This window comes from Centruroides sculpturatus, unplaced genomic scaffold (assembly GCF_000671375.1).
Source record: "Centruroides sculpturatus isolate CEXI.00-Female unplaced genomic scaffold, Cexi_2.0 scaffold12, whole genome shotgun sequence".
NCBI classification, from domain to species: Eukaryota; Metazoa; Arthropoda; class Arachnida; order Scorpiones; family Buthidae; genus Centruroides; species Centruroides sculpturatus.
Genome location: NW_019384438.1, coordinates 1,664,988 through 1,682,846, shown reverse-complemented (window position 1 = coordinate 1,682,846; position 17,859 = coordinate 1,664,988). Strand labels below are relative to the sequence as shown.

At 30.6% G+C, this 17,859-nt stretch overlaps 2 protein-coding genes across 2 annotated transcripts in view; both read right to left on the bottom strand.

Moving 5' to 3' along the window:
- The window catches only part of LOC111620063 (ATP-dependent RNA helicase DEAH12, chloroplastic-like), a 30,865-nt gene extending 16,160 nt beyond the window's left edge, over positions 1-14,705 (bottom strand). The window contains exons 1-2 of the mRNA XM_023361907.1: positions 11,058-14,705; positions 9,227-9,421 (exon numbers count right to left, since the gene is read on the bottom strand). Coding sequence (XP_023217675.1) covers positions 9,227-9,421; positions 11,058-14,705 — 3,843 coding nt within the window. The remainder of the gene's footprint in view (positions 1-9,226; positions 9,422-11,057) is intronic.
- A 701-nt stretch (positions 14,706-15,406) lies between these two features.
- Positions 15,407-17,859, bottom strand: part of LOC111620062 (ATP-dependent RNA helicase DHX29-like) — a 6,164-nt gene continuing 3,711 nt past the window's right edge. Inside the window, exon 2 of the mRNA XM_023361906.1 lies at positions 15,407-15,531. Within this exon, the coding sequence (XP_023217674.1) occupies positions 15,407-15,531 (125 nt within the window). The remainder of the gene's footprint in view (positions 15,532-17,859) is intronic.

Here is a 17,859-nt window from a genome sequence, read left to right as displayed (position 1 = left end):
GAAATTTATAAAGACCTTTTAACTAGAAGCAAGCAATCTAAAATTACATACATTTTGCAAAAGGTAAAGCATGGATCTGAAGATAATGCAGAAAAATGCTCATAGGATAAGGATAACTTGCCAAAAAGAAAACGCTCTCGGTTAATTAATAGCGTTTTTAGTGATGACGAAAAAAAATATTGTTTAATTTATATTAATATGTATCACTTAAAAAATTTTAATGAAGATATTTATCTTAATTATGAAAATATACTAGCATGATTTTTAATTTTTGGAACCTAACCCTCCTTTTCGTATTAGTTCTTTGTTTCGTATAACACGGATTCGCATAACACGGCAATTTTTTGGAACGTAACTACCATGTTATACGGGGGTTACCTGTACTTTCAATACGGATTTTTTTTTGTATTCCACTTGGTATTAAAATCTACATGTATTTTCGTGTTTAATAGAAAAAAATCGAAAATAATAAAATTAAAGTTTCTTCAAATAATATAAATTTACTAAATTTTGCCGATAAGTTACAATTGTTGTCAACTAAAATTGAAATATTTTCTTTATACATAATTACGATGATTTATCCGGAACGTACCAATTATGTATAAACAGAATTGGGTGTATAAAAAATGTAAAAATATAATTACTGTATAAGCAGGTATTACAAATTAAAATAAAATAAAACAAATAATAAAAGATTACTAATGTTACATTTAACGTCGAACAGCGATGGGCCACATAACCGATTTGAGACAATTGGCCCCATAATAGTAGTGATTATAGAGATTAAACATAGATTTCAAAGATTTGTTTGCATAAATGTGTATATGTGTCTGTGTTGGCGTCTATTTTGCTTAATATCTCTGGATGGAGTAAATATTAAGTAACGACATTTGGCATGGTGGTTTACATAAGAGAGATATTAATGCTATTAAATTTTGACAGTTAAAGGTCCACGGGTGGAGCGATAAAGTGGTCGTGTGTATCTCCAGTAGGGTCAAACTTGATGATAATTTTACAGTAATTAAAACTAAAAAGTTTTTTATGACAAAATCTCATAACAGATGGCGCCATACACAATTTTATTAAGTTATATTGTAATTAAATTTATAAGTTACTATATTTTCTAAATAATATCTCATAATAGATGGGAAAGTTATGCAACTCGCTACTGAATTTTTTTTAAATAACGACTTTTGCTATTCTAATAAATTTCTATACTTCATTTAGCCCATTTTTCATTTATTTTCAGAAGCAGCTCTTTTACGATAAAATTTGTCAACTTTCTGGTAAAACTTATTTCAGTTGGTTTTGTAATATATGTAATTGGATATTTTTATTATTTTTGAACTAAATATAATTCTAAGAACAAACAGTTGAAAGAGAGCGAATAGTAATGACTAATGTAGGACAAAAGAACGAAGAAAGGATTGAGATAGATAAGAATCTATTATAATTTGGGATAAAAATCCTATTTTACACGTCTAATTAAAGTCGCTATTCCAAGAAGTCGTATACGGTACGGAGTTTTTATCTTTCACTCCATAAAACTCCGCATTTCTAATGAATAAATATTTATCCAGCTGTAAATGAAAAATGTAAACATTCACTTTTAAATTCCCTTTCTCCTGTTATTAAATATTTGTTAAAAATTAATTTTTTATACAAATAAATATTAATGTAAGTTAAATATTAAAAATACTAAGTATAAAAGTATTTGGGTAAACGGCCCAGGCTTCCTTCAGAGTTAAGAGTAGGGTATCCCCCTATGAGCGCCTCTGCCCCCATGCAAAATGAAAAGGCCCCCATAAAATGACGGACTCATTTTATGGGGGCCTTTTCATTTTGCCGGAGTCGGCCTACAAAAATTAACAGCCCTGGTAGTTACCCTCACATCTAAAACTTTTATTGATTAATCACGTGCAAGTTTAAGTGCCCACTCTTTTAGCAAAAATTATATGTGAATCCAGACTGGGCGAGATCTCTCTTAATTTAAGGGAGAATTGCCGTAATATGTGGCATTTGCTCCTAGGTAACGAAGATTGACAGATGGTTGTGGGGGGTAAGGAAACATATGTGGGAATAAATTAATGATTTATTTCAAGTAATTCGGAAAGAAAATGTCTTAATCTAAGCAGATGATATTGTTGTTGCGAGTTACACCCGCAATTTAAGCAACTTAGAAGCCTACACGTTCTGGTACCATTAATGGCATACTAAGCATCATACACAATAAACAAATAATGCCGATAAAACGAAATACATGATATCAGTAATGCATTGAAAGAGGAGCCAAAGTTTGTTTGTCTGTTAAGTTATGGCAACGCAACACTTGGGCGATCTGCCTAGGGGAATGCCTTCCGGGAAGTCTTTTTAAGGGAAACTGACCCCTATTCAGACGTCGCAGACGTGGAGAAAACCCAGAAAACTCCACGTGGCCAGCCCGTCTGAGTGAGGCGCGAACTGAACCCACGACCGAACTCCCAGTGTTCAGGGTACGAAGACAGCTTGGCCACTGGTGGGCACCCCGTCCAAAGAAAAGGGAAAGAAACAGAAAACGATTTTTGGAAAATTTTTTACTAATTAATAACCTTTTAAATTTATATCGTGTCGTGTCTTCTATATATGTGTTTTTCAACCTGTGGGTCGCGACCCCCAGGGGGTCGCAAAGCCTTACACGGGGGGTCGCGGGTGAAAGAAAAATACAAGTGTTTGTAGGTCCTACACTACAATAAAAAATCTAGAATTTCAGTGAGAAGGCTGCGCCTGCTTATTTTACAGTACAATTGGTTTTTCGATCGATATTTAAAGAAAGAAAACTAAATATGTATTTTTTAAAATCACTGATATAGTTTTAATATGGCCCTGGGGGTCGCCGGAATTTTTTAACTTATAAAGGGGTCGCGTATTCAAGAAGGTTGAAAAAACACTGTTCTATACTAATGAATTAACGGTCACGTAAGTTGAGAATTTTATTGAATTTGCATTAAAAATTATTTTAATTGTTCAACACGGTTCCCCAAGATTAAATTCCGAGGCATTACCACTCACGATTACGAAGCCAACGAGCCCGACCGAGCCACCGGCCACTCCACAAACGATAGCAATTCTATAGTTTTAAGTAATTTGTAATTTTAACCTCCATTTTTTCCTTTCAGTATTGCGTCTTACTGTTTGGCACATATCAGTCGTCCAAGATGCACTATAATTTCACCGAGTTTGATCAGAATCGGTGACCCCAACGTCATGCCATAACGTCACGCCCTTGTTAGTAAATTTATCCGTAATCATTGCTACTTGTAGCTTGGATCGATTTATCATTAATTTAAGATTGATAATCATTATATAAAGATTTATCGACTCTACATAATGTAATCACGTGCTTCTTTTAGAGGAAAAAGACCGAGGCTAACGAGAAAGATATGCCAGGGCACGTTTTAGTCACGTGAGCAACTTAGTGCTATGTAGTGTCTCTTGTGTTGTGTTTTTTGCTCCACGTACTGTCCGTTCGAAAAGTTAATTTCAGTTAAAAGAAGTAACTACAAGTAATTTCAGCAGTTTTGTTTTAGAAAATCCGTTGTTTTACTTCTTATATGAGATTATAACAATATATAATATCACAATGAGTGAGTATTCTTTACAAATGTATCATTAGTAATGTTTATATAATAGTTAGGTATAAACGTGAACTACTTGATTGTATTTTGGTTTTCATCTTTTTTAATCAACTATCATTTTGGTCATTTTCTATTTCTTTCGAATATTTAATTTTACTACTTAAGTCATTTTTAAATATTTTATTTGAAACTTATTGTAAGTAATGTCAAAGTTAATTATTTTAATGTTTATGTGTGTACCATACATACAAAAGTAAATATTATTGAATATACTGTATACTGTTTTACAGAATATATATAAAATTTTTCAAAATGCCAAGATGATTTAGTGTTAGTGGCCATAAAACAAATTATACAAGTGAAAAGGACACTTTTTCTACCTTTTCTTTACCAAAAGAACCACAGAGAAGTCTTTGGCTCTGGAAAATTTCCACCAATTTGACAGAATTAAGAAACCATGTAATATGTATAAAACATTTTCGTGAGTCAAACATTATTAAAATGGACAAATGCCTAGTGAATGCTCAGCTAAAAGAATTTCTCAGAAAAATTCCAAAATAAAAAGGAGGAACCATTATGACCATTTTTCCAAATTTACCTAAATATTTCAGTAGTACCACAAATACATGTAAAAGACTTTTAAACATGTATTAATTCTTGAGAAATCTTCAAGAAACAATAAAAGAAATTCTTCTGGAATATAAAAAAAAACAAAGAAGATAGGATAATTATAAATCTCCAAGACATTGTAGCATTTTACAAAATAAGGATCTGGGAAAAAGTAATTGGACATTATTATGAAATGAACAAAAATTAGTGTTGTATTATATTAAAATTTCTGTTTATTCACTATATATTTTAGCCACTCTTACTATTGATAACAGTTAAAACTTTTATATTTATGTTAATATTAATACAATCAATTTCGTTTGATAACACAGATTCCAGAATATCATTTATTTGTAAATAGTTAGAATTAGCTAAAAAAAAACATGTAATAATAGGAGATAATATGGAAACACACTGAGATTTGCTGCTATAAGTTAGCATTAAATGCTGAAGACGAATGAATGTTTCTATCAAAGTAAATGTTTAGATGCTTATATCTTCTCCACCCAGGAATAGAAGAAAATGGATGTGTAAGTTTACTGTTACAGATAATAATATTGAAAGTAGCTTAGAATATTTACAGGATAAAATGAAGTATGTAGAAAGTCATGAATATATTGTAAATTTATTATTTGATGAAATTAAAATTTAATTGCTGCTCAATGTATATGATGATACTATATTTCGATATAGTGAAAATGAACCATCAAAACTTGCAAAAACAGCACAGGTATTTATGATATCTACCATTGTATCTAAATATAAAGATGATAATAGTATAATGCCAATATGTAATTTAACTGTTAAAAATTTAAAAAAATATAATTTTTAAAGTTTTAGAAGTATTGGAAAAAACATTAAATTAATTCAATTATTTGCTGCTTCAAATATTACATCATAATCAGAGCCGTAACTAGGCAGGTGCAACAGGTGCATTCGCACAGGGCCTACTTGGAAGGGGGGCCCAAACTGCTGTTCACAAGAAATTATAGCTTTAAATCTTAAATTTTTCATATTTTTTATTGGCGATTACATTTAGCCTTACTTAGACCCTAGATGTCTGTTCACCAGTTTTCCCAACCGTGACGACTTTTAGAGGGACGTAGTGAGATAGCGGAGACCGCAGACAAATCAGCCAAAAGTAGCAATTTTTGAAATTTTGTTTATTTATTTATTGATAAATTTATATTTATGTTTATAGTTTTTGAATTTATAGATTTTTCTCTACTTTATAGAGCTCTCTGGTGACGACTAATATTATTACGATATACAAAACTGTATTTCTAAATTTTTCTACAGTGTGCAGAGCTAGAAATCTGTAAAGGTAACATTTTGTAAGAAAAATAAATCTTCCCGGGGATTTTTTTAATTGCTAAATTGCTAAATTAAAAATGTCTCGAGATTGTAAAAGGCATGCAGAAATTCTGACATAACTTTTTGCTTTATAATGATACGCATATGTGTTGTATACCTCAATGGCGGATTAAGCGGTAAGCGAACTATGCAGCCGAGTAGGACCTCGCAGGGGCCCCCGAGGTCTTTAAAATGCTACTGAAAGAAAGGCTGATTTTTACTTTCTCTATGGCTCTTCTTTACAATACACGAGTGTTGCTGATTTAAAAAAAAATCAGCTGCAGATCTAGCTATTAAATATAGTAAAGATTTAAAAAAGTACGAATTCACAAGTGAAATTGAAAGTTTTAAGTTTGAAGTAACGACTCTTATACAAAATATAGAAACTACATCTCCGCTTAATATTCCACAGGCTTTTCATGATTTTGGTTTAATTGAGTATTACCCAAATATCAATGTCGCTCTTCTAATATTTCTAACTCTTCCCCTTTCTATTGCTTCGTGCGAGAGAAATTTTAGCAAGTTAAAATTAATAAAAAATTTATTAAGATTAATTATAGGGCAAGAACGATTGTCTAATATGTCTATTATTTCAATAGAATACAATATCATTAAAAATATTAATTATGATAATGTAATTAATAAATTTGCTGAAATGAAAGCCTGAAAAGTTCAATTAAAATAAATTTTATTAAAAATCTATTGTAATATATTTGTTTTATTATTTTTCCAAACCAAATAAATTAAGGGGCCTAAATGCAAATTCTTGCACAGGGCACAGGAATGGCTAGTTACGGCTCTGATCATAATAAACAAATTTTCTTTTTGAATTATTTCTGCTCTATGGGCACTAACAAGTAAAAATGCCTTTTAATTAATCAAACCCATCAAGGGTTTGGCTGAACTGGCTGGGTGGTAAAGACGGGGCTGGACATATCTTGGATGGACCTGAAAAATTCCTGGAGAATTTTGACCCGTCTGGAATTGTCCCAGGGTTCTTCAGAGTGCAGACTGACACCTGAACTGCTAGGCCATCTGGCCATCAGTATACCAAATTACCATATAAGATTGGTGGTTCATAGGCTACTGTAATTTCCATTAAATTGTAAATTTGCAACATTTAAAATATATTTGTGCCAAGATCAGGAGTCCTATCTTTATATGGCATCTTGATTTGTTTGTTATGGTTGATTAGGCCTAATTAATTGTTATGCTTAGTGAAAAAAAAGGCAAACCAATATTTTATTGGACCTGGTTTTATGGGTCCTGGAAACATCTAAGGTAACAAAGCAGAAAGCAGCAATGGTAACCAGCACCTTTGACCCCGGGACAGTAACCATTTGATCAGACATCATCAGTCTGAGACTTAATTGTCTCAAATTGGTTTGTCTGGTCATCAAGAATTCAAATAAAAGGGAGAGATGAAGAAAATGATGTAATCATGTGCAATATCTTGCTTCTCTAGAAGATAAGTTGAGTTAGCAGTTCACCTGCCCTTCACATTAATCATCTCCAAGAATAGGAGAACAGTGTATAGCTTGAATCAGGGCCTTAGATCTAACATGAAATCTGATCAAGGGATCACAAAGTTGGGACTTCAAAGTGTGTCAAGAAATTATATGTAAACTGTAAATGAAATATAAATAACTTCCTTCAAGGCTATAGAGACATGTTTCTCACAGATCTGAGTGGAAGCAGATGTGATCAAAGTAGTCAGAATAGAAATGCTAAACCAAAGGAGTCACAATAAAAATATTATGAGTGTTTTTTTCTGCTGAAATTCTGAAAAGAATTCAAAAATAAAAAAAGAGGATAATAAGCATTGCCTTAATAATCTTATAAAATGTATAACACTACATTTCTTCAATTTCTAAAGCATATCAACTGTAAGATGCATTACTGATTTAAAATTGAAAGTATCAAAACAAATTTTTATTAAGTAAAAACAGAACTGATGTCTGGAGAAACTTAGTAATCTATCCTATTTAAATTCATAGTTGTGATATAGTCATATCTGCTTTCTTTCATTCTGTAAGTGTGTAAAACTTTTTGTCCCCAATATATAGGCTAGACACATGATAATATGGAAATATGTACCATATTAAGTTTTTAAATTAGTTTAAATAAATTAGAACTAGATGTAAACAATCAGTTTTCTTCCAACAACTAGAATGTAATGCTACAATCTTATTCTTACATAAGTAAATTTCATGGTTCTGCATAGTTAGTCACTGTTGCTGTATGTATAATTGATTGATGACAGAATCCTTGAAATTAACATAATTAACTAATCTACATGAATAATCCAAACCTTCCTAAATGAAAATGCAAACTATATAATAACACGGTAATATTAACTATATAGTACATTCAGCTTGACTGATGTTTTTCGTTTATTTTTTTTCCTATATGACATTTAACAATCGCATACTTCATTATATGTAATATTAATGTATTGCTAAAGTGATAATTCTATCATAATCAAAGTACTAATTTCATCATCATTACAGAATTTTAACTCCAAAAGACAATTTTATTTATTTAATGTAATGTTCATTATATTTATATTTATATATATATATATATACATATATTAATGTTCATTATATGTAAATTATCAAATTCCTAAACTTATTTTCTAAGCAATGTAGTCTTTAATCCCATTTTAGAGCAGAATTATATGCTGTATAATTGCTGCAGATTAAAATTAAAATAAATTTTAACTAATAAATTTATGAAAACAAATCATCTTTTTATAATCACATTTTCTTACGCAAAATTCATTAAAATATTCTTTTTTCAAACAAGAATGAACTAGCACTGTAGTTAATCTGTTGGATTAATAAGCGTACCTTTGATAATGGATGAAGTTGAAGGAATGTTAATAAGAGTAGTATACATATGACACATACTAATCACAAAATTAATTTATATACATAATTTTTTCATATGACAGTTTTTTCATATAAATTAAATTTTAATATTTGTTAGAATTTATTTTAATGCTGGAAGTATATGGTTTTATTATTACCTACGATGGAACTAATCACAAAATTAAATGTCACAATCCATTATTTTTCTTGTTATACCAGCTTTCGTAGCTCACAAAAGCACTGTTTCTCTTGACTTTGATTTTGCTAGCACTGGTTCTATGGCAAAAGCCATTGGCTTAAATGAAAGCTGCCTTAGAGCAGCATTCACCAATTATCAAAATCCACCAATGGAGGGACTAGCTGTGATATTTTTAAACTTACACAAACTTGAACTTAAGATAATTTTCTTAAAAGACAATAGTGTCAACCAATAAATTTACAATAACAATGAAATGAGAATTATGATGTTTATAGTTGACAACACTAAAAAGCTTTAGGTTTGTTACTTTTCTGAAATCATCACAGTCTACATACAAGTTTGCAATTCACAGTTTTTGTATAATTCAGCTTTTCTAAAAGTAAGAAAAGTCCTATCATGAATATCCCTAAGGGTTATTGAGATATCTTCAGGCATGGACAGACAAAAGTGGGATGATTTCACTTTCCATCCATATTTGAAGATGATCCATTAACCAAGTTCCTTTAACTTCACCCATTGTTAAAGGTGAATTGATTAATTCTTGTTTCAAATTAAAAGCTCACAATATTAATACTTACTTGTTCACAACATTTCAGTGGAATACTCCGTTCTGCAACCAGAAGCTTTACACAATCAGAACAGTACAGATGACCACAAAACTCTAATCGATAACTTAAGCCAGGAACTGGTACTGTGAAACAAACTGGACATCTATCTTCATCAGACAAAACTGATGTGGAAGAGCAGGACATATTTTTTAAATACTCAACTGCCTGAAATAAAATTATACAAAATAAACAAAAATATATTTAAAGTAGAATTCTTAATTTATAAATTACAGAAATTTGTTCTTGAAAAGTTTTAAAAATATTTCATTATTTACTTATGTATCTTTTTGCACTGGCAAAAACTTAAATAAGTATGCTTATAAAAACTTTACTGATTTATTAATCTAGAATTAATATTTAAAAAAAGACAAATAATCTACAAACTTTAATATTTCTCATAGTTAAGTAAATGCACTAATCCACCAATCTTGCTTTCTATTCTTTCCTTTCAAAATAAAATGAGAAAAACTTAGCAACCAACAACTAAACATGAAAATTATAAGAAGGAATGCTCAAGCATTTACTACTGAACTTATGAAAAATAATTTATGAAGATATTTTAAAAAATTAATAGTGAAAATTAATATTTTATTAGTATGATAACAAATTAACTAATATAAAATATTGATAATATAAGGTAGTAAAACAAAAATTATCAGAAGTAACTTTAAAGATTTACAGTTTAAAAATCAAAGCACTGCTGAGTGTAGTGCTTTGATACTCCTCGTATATGATGTTATTAGCTGTCTACATAGACAGTACCAAGATACAGGCTCAACACAGACCAGAGAGAACTATTACATTACTCAAGACACCCTTCCATTCCTAGATATTTGGAAAAGTTGGAGATTTTCAAAGCTAACAAAAATAAATTGGCCATTAACTACAGGAAAATGATACTTTGTCTATGGTCCAGAGAGCCCTATATGAAATCCAATAAATAACAGGAACCATGGATACATCAACTACAGAAGATCCAATCAGACAGCATTTTAAAAAAATTTTCAGAATTTAAACTTTTCATTTGATTGTGAATCTTATTAAAACTTATTTGTACAAACCTAAAGATGGTTTTTAAAAATGACTGAAAATCGTTTTATTTAAACATTAAAGTTTAGAGTCTTAAATTGTTGGATTTTTGGTTTTTTTGCATATATTGAAGAAGACATTCAGTTAATAATAATTGTAATCAGAAAAAAGATTTGAGAAATATTAAACTGTTGAAGTTATTTATCTGTATTTAGTTTAAGACTTAACTCTATTTTACAACCTTATGTTCCTCATTTATGCTGCAAGATCAGAAATATTGCATTTTTGTGCAGATTCTGCATAGATTAGAACAAAGACAATTTAACAGGGGAATATTATACAATAAAGCAAATTATACAATGGTTTTAAATTGCAATTACAAACTCACATGTATAGAGCAAAAGCTATTCCAATAGGCACTATAAATGATGGAGCATGTCATATGCAGAAAAATACAATATCTTGCTCATACAGTATCATAATTTTCCTCCTTGTATTTATTCTAATACATCCTTAAAACCATACATATCAATCTATACTAATATAATGACTACTTGTTATTCATACTTGTAAAAATAATATTAAATAAAAATTTCTACTGATAATATATTTAAATACGTAAAACATTAACTATATTTATTTGTAAATTATAATTTGGCAATTAACATTTAAACTGACTCTTAACTACATTTTACCATAATTTTAGAATTTAAATAATTACAGAAAATACATTTTCTTAAAAAAAAGAAAAAAAAAAAAACATGAAACTTACCTCTGTAATAGACTTTGACATCCCATGCAATGTCAGCTGACCATATTGAACATTTACTTCTATGGATGTTAATTGAAATTGTTCAAGAAATCCGTCGCAAGTAATGCCATACTTTTGTATTAAACCTTTAATTACTGATCGATTTAAAATATCTCCTTGGTTAATATTAATAACAGATATTACTTCATTTTCTACGTTCTTCAAATAATCATATATTTTCAATTTAATTTTTTCATAGTTTTCAGTTGTTCCACATATCCTAATTGTTTTATGCTTTGAATTTTGAATTATAAATGTTTCTGTTGCTTTGCTGGCTTGTTTCAACCACTGTCTACCTGAATGGGAAAACAATTTCCTTAAATGGCCAAGAGATAAATCTTCCAATAACTTCCCTTTCAATTCAGTGGAAATTAATACTTCTGCCTCTTTCATCATCATAAAATCATTTGAAAGTAAAATAAGAAATACTGTATCTGATGCCCAACTTTCTTTCAACTTCAATCTATTTTCTAAACCTTCTTCAAATAGTCTTCTTTTAATATTTGATTTTATACATTTATATTGATCAGAAGGACAAATCACTGTCATTCGATAAACAGGAATTGCATTCAGTGTTAAATCTTGAAACTGAATATTATCTCTTCTAATTGCATCTAATACAAGGGAAATATCTTCATCATTATCAAAATTTAAATATGCTCTCATTTTAATATCAAAACTATTAGGCACTGCCACTTCAACTTCAAGATTACCTGTAATATAGCAAATAAACTGCAAAAATAAAGTTTCCCTAATTAATTCTATTTCGTCTGAGGTGGTAGTAAATTCTTGAGCCAGAACAATGGAAGCTTCTTTCACTTTAATTTTTGCAGATAATGACTTCTCAACAGATTCCTTCAGAGATTCATTAGTAGTGTTTGAACTCAGACCTTCTATATAAAACTGATTTTCTTCTTTTCTACTTGGAGAAACTTTTACATTTACACCATCTACCACCATGGGATTTGATGATAAATAATTTTGCGCAACAGCAAAATCTTCGGATGAATAAAATGCGACAAATCCTTCACCTCGACAATGGCGTCTCTGCCAAGAAAGATTAATGGAATATTGATATCGAAAACTAAAATCATTTTCTGGTTCTTCTGATACAGTATCTTCCTCATTACTTTTAATTGCTGAAAAAATAATATGTTTTATAACTGCTCCTTTGATCATTGTCACATTCATACTTAAGTGTCCAAGTTGCATAGTCATAATTTCTTCTTTTGATCTTAATTTCATTGAAAAGTCTTTTAAATAATCAGAAACAAATAATGACACTTCATTGATATATTCTGGATACGTATATACTAATATACTGTCACTTTCTACACATGCATCAATTATTACTGTATCACATCTGAGATGTGTTTTTATTTTATTCTCTAAACTTTCTAGATGCTTTCTATCTTTTAGAAGAAACTCCTTCAGCAATATAGTTCCTAACGATGGTATCTCAGATGAAATTAATTTTTTAGTGTGTTTTACTTCTCCAATTAAATTCTTCTGTATTAATTTTTCTAATAAACAGTCAGAAAGTGGAGTAATATTTATCATATAATTATTCTTCCTGTGTTCAATTATATTACTGTATACGACAGACTTTTCTGGGCTAGCTGTTTTGTGAAATAATACAGAAGAATGATGAATATGTAAAATTTTTCCACTTTCCAATGATTGATAACCAAGTGTAGAATGACCCGAGTAAGTGCAAAAGTTATCAATGAAACATTCGCATATTAATTCATAGACTACATCAAGATTTGACAAAATCTCTTTAGGTTTTATTCCAAAAACTTTACATGTATCATCTATTTTTCCATGCAAATAAGTTACTGCAGTGTGATTAATTCCATTTTCTTCACACCATCTTTCTTTATTAACTTGTTTTATCCAATTAAAATAAACATCGAAAACTGCAAAATAATCACCATAACGATGAAAAAATTTTAATTTACCAATATCTTTTGATTCTCCAATAGTCATAAAAATTGGATTTTTAAGTGACGATATTGTATGAATCATTACAGCTTCAAATTCAATTCCCCTTTCTCTACCTAATGCAATTAATTTTGCATGAGAAGTTTGCATGGGCATATAATTAATCATATCTTCTCCGAGAGTAGTCAAAGAATTTGATTTAATTACTTTACTTTTTATTAATTTATTTAATCCTGCTTTAATATGTTCGTTACCTGGCAAAGATATGAATGTTGCATCAATAGGATTTGGTATTTTGTAACGATATAAGGTTAAAAGTAATTGGCTTGGTTCTATTTTTAAAATATCTGGTATTGGCATTTCCAGCATTTCTTCCAAAGTATCAGAAGTGTAAATTCTATAACAACAGTTTTTTAATGACCACCCAGCAAGGTTCTTTCTTCTCTCTGAGTTGAATTTACTAATATATGATTCTTTTTCTGATTGATATTTACTTTCTTTTAACTTACCGGAATCTATAACATAAGAAATATTAGGTAACCATAAGGATTCAGCACATTGGTTTGCAAAAATAACTTTCCTTCTAATATTTGAAAATGCATACAAATTAAATATTTCTTCTTGATTCATCATGTTATGTAAAATATGATATTCAACTCTATCTTTTAATACATTTTTTACCATTTCACAGCAGCTTTCCATTTCTTTTGTACTAGGGAGAAAAATCAGTATGTTTCCATCCAGTTTATTATTGTTAATAAACTTTATTAATTGTGCACATTTTTCTACACATTTAGTTTTATCGCTGCTAATAGTGTTATAAACTGTTTTCACTGGAAATGTTAAGGATGGTAGCGAAATCATTGTAATTACATCTTGCTTATCTTTAAAATAGCTTTTACAATCAGTAATATCAAATGCAGGATTAATAAGAATCAGTTTGAAATCTGATCTTTGTTGAAGTATTTCTTTCATATGCAAAAGTAGCAAGTCAGCCTCTGCACTCTGAAGAAAATATTCATCAATTATTATACAAAAATATTTTGACAGATATGGAGTACGAATACATTCTTGTAACAGACTCTGACAGTTTGTAAATACTATGTTTGTTTCGTTATTTACAGTATTCTCCTTTCCAAAGACATATCCAATTTTCAAGTTAAGTTTATTTTTGTAGTAAGTTGACATATAGGATGATAAACTTAATATATTGATATAATTAGGTTGACAACTAGCAATTTTTTTTCCTTGGCAAAATTCATTTATCTCTTGAACGTATAATGGTATTCTGGTACTTTTCCCATAACCAGACTCACCTTTAATAATTATGATTTGATGCTTATTTAAAGAATCAATTATTTCATTTTTGTATGTGGATATCCAACATTCGTCCCCAAATGCAAGGTTATTCATAGCAAATTTTTTCAGATCTGAGGGTGTTTCTTTATATCGCATATTAGTAGAGGAAATGAAATATTTTCTCTGCTTCTTCATTAATAGTTCATATTGACGATTTAAAACATTTTTTATATCTTCAGATGATGATGTAGAAATCAATTGCTGTAAATTTTCTATTCTTTTTCTATTTTTTTCATTTAAGTAGAAATTAAGTTTCTTTAAATGATTTAAATCACAAGTTAGAGTTTTGCTTGTTGTTTCTTCCATTTTCTTTGTATAGTTTAGTTTTGTAATTGTACATCTTGGATTCAGTTTTTTCTGTGATGCAGAATTCATTATTTATTTAACTGTAAAATAAAGTAAATCTATTTCGTATATTATATATTTAACATATTTTAAGTTTATTGTTAAATTAGAAACAAAGTTTATTAAAAGAATATTTTAATGTTAATTATAATTATCTTATTTTTACAGCATAATAAATATATGAAAAGCCTTTTATCAGGAAAATGAGTTACAATTTTATTAAAAATACTTAATAGTTATTTGGGAATAAAATTGCCATTTTACTATTGTTTACCAAATGTTAAGTGAGAAATCTACACTTTGATATAACTTCTAAAAATATATTCATAAAAAATATAACTATAAATGAGTCATATTTGGAAAGTAAAGATACAAGTCAGTAAAAATTCGACAAAAATTATTTTTTTACAATTGGCTGTGTTGCTGTGTCTTTTAGGTTCTATGTCATATGACAGAAGTCATATTCTTCCGTCATATGACAGAACCTAATGCTGTGCCGGGCTGTGAACGGATCACCTATTTGTAAAATCTAAGTGACTCGTACAACATGCAATTCATATAAAACGGAATTATCAACAGTGTTATGGGACGGTCAACTGTAATTGAAATTTATTAATAAAAAAAATTTTCTGCCATTTCGTTTTTGAAAAATAATTCCATTTTCATTTCTTTGTAAAGAAAGTCATGTTTTCATGGGAGCAGCCATATTGAATTAGTGCAATGCTCAATAGCGAACAAGCTAGCATTCCGAGCTTACTAATTCCATTAAAAATGACGTCACATAACACTAAAATAAACAGAATAATTCCTTAAAAATCTATTCCGAAGACGAACTTCAAATTCGGTATAAATTTCCTAAATTTGTATTTGTTCGTATTTTAAACCGTATCGGCGACTAAATTAAACATCGAAATGGAAAAGGATTATCATTAATTGCCGAACAATGGTTGTCGACGGCCTTAAGATTTTACATTCCGGAAGCTTTCGGAATATAGCAGGCAACCTTATCGGAGTTTTTTCTGACGTCACAAACGAATAACCCGATCGGCCGGAACTTATAAAAAAGGAGAGTAACGGCGAAGAAAGTAAAAGTCAACTTTTTTCCGAAGTTCGTTTAGACGGCGTTCGGAAATAGACGATTGTCGTCTTTGCAACGCATTTTAAACCGCCGCCAGTGTTCCGGAAACGAAACTGGTGGGCTTGACGTAATGAAGCTGTTTCTGCAGCCCTTATCAAAGCCATTCTTACTCGATGTTGCTCAAGTCGCACTTTACGGCCTTCCGAGGTTTCGGTCATTCTTATTCTTTTAAATCTAGAATTTACCTGACCAATTTTACTCTTACATTTTCCCATAGGCATTATTTTTTCGACAAATTAGTGAGTTTTTTTCCCCCTTGATAAAACAAAGAGGGATTGTATGTACTGTACCCGTGTTGACGGGAGGTATTTATTTGGTGAAATTGTATTTACTTACCTAAAGAGTATATCTTCAGAGAATTGTGTTACAGATTCATTATATTCCTATTAAAGGTGTGGAATATTTTCTAGATAAACTTATTGAATAACCTCTCGATATACAACATTTCGTGTTTTATCATCAGAAGCACAAATGAACAGATGATTTGCAGCTACTAATACGTGAGCACGCAACAGAGTTGGCCATGTGAAAAGCAACTGCATCCCAGATCAAGTCCCACAGCTCTTGGGCTTTGGCCATGAGACTTGTTAATAGTCATTGCAAAACATAGACCGACTGGAAATTGTAGTCATTTATATTCGAATGGGTAGTTTGTCGGGATTAATGGTACTATATTAGATGATATATCTGTTCTTCAATTTTGAATGTTGGTATGAAATTTCTTTCAAGTATTTCAGTGGCACCAAAACTTGTCATTTGGAAGGCCCTATTATGCTTTAAAAAATGTTTAGTGTCAAGATGAGTCCCATTTAATAGTGACAGAGAAAGTTCGGGAGCAAGTACAACATCCTGTTTAACTTTGCCAGAAGGGCAGCAAATCCCCTGTGATTCATTCTTCCACTTCAGACCACTGCAATACCCACATACTTTATCTATAGACCCAATATTAGCTGATGATGAATTGTCTAGAGCAGTGTTTCCCAACGTGGGGCCCACGCACCACGAGGGGGCAATTTGATTGTTAAGGGGGGCAATTTGAAAATGAGCTGTTGACCTTTTTTTTATTTTAGGCATCAGAATTTTTCATCGAGCTATTCGGACTTGAGTAGCTAATATTGGAAGATTAATTGCGGGCCACATAAATTCATTAGACAGGCCATATGTTGGCCATGCCTGGTATAGTCACTGTATAATGTTAGGGGACATGAGAATTTTAGAAAGGCTTTGGTGGGGCATAGCACAAAAAAGGTTGGGAAACACTGGTCTAGAGTGTCATAAATAAAAGCACTTCACAGTGTTTTGTGCCAAGAATTTGTCGTTTTAGAGTTGGCATAATCTTCGCTCACACAAATAAATAAAACCAGGCCCGCCGTAAGCGGGCGTGCAAGGCGTGCACCGCACGCGGGCGGCACGTCCAGGGGGCGGCAAATCGAGCGATCTGTCACGTAATATTCAAAGTCATTGTCTCAATACTCACCCCACTTATAGCATAAGAAATGTCTTCGCAAAGAGAAAAAAATCCGACCGGAGCGCGATTACAATATTCTTATTTAGCCTATATTATAGCGTTAACAGCGCCTCTATTGGCATTTATCAGAATTAAGATGCAATGCGAAACGTCTGTCGGCAGGTTGAACCATCCGGCGGCGCCCGAAAGCCAAGTACTCATAGTCGTGCTCTATTACAGAAGTTGACAGGACTAGAGAAATTAGGGAATCCCCACAGAGCTTCTTCTCAATTTGTACTTGTACGCTTTCGAACAGTTCTATCGCGTATCAAATTGCAATTATTTTGTTAATAATTCTTCTGACATGGGTCTAAGTATAATTAATGATATTTTAACTTGGTTAGGATTTAAATCTGAAGCTTAAAGACGATTCGAGTAGCGAAACAGACATTGACGGTATTGATTTGTTTAATGAAATCAATACTTTAAAATTGCATTTTCTAGAAAACCAGTCTAATGATCCACAAACC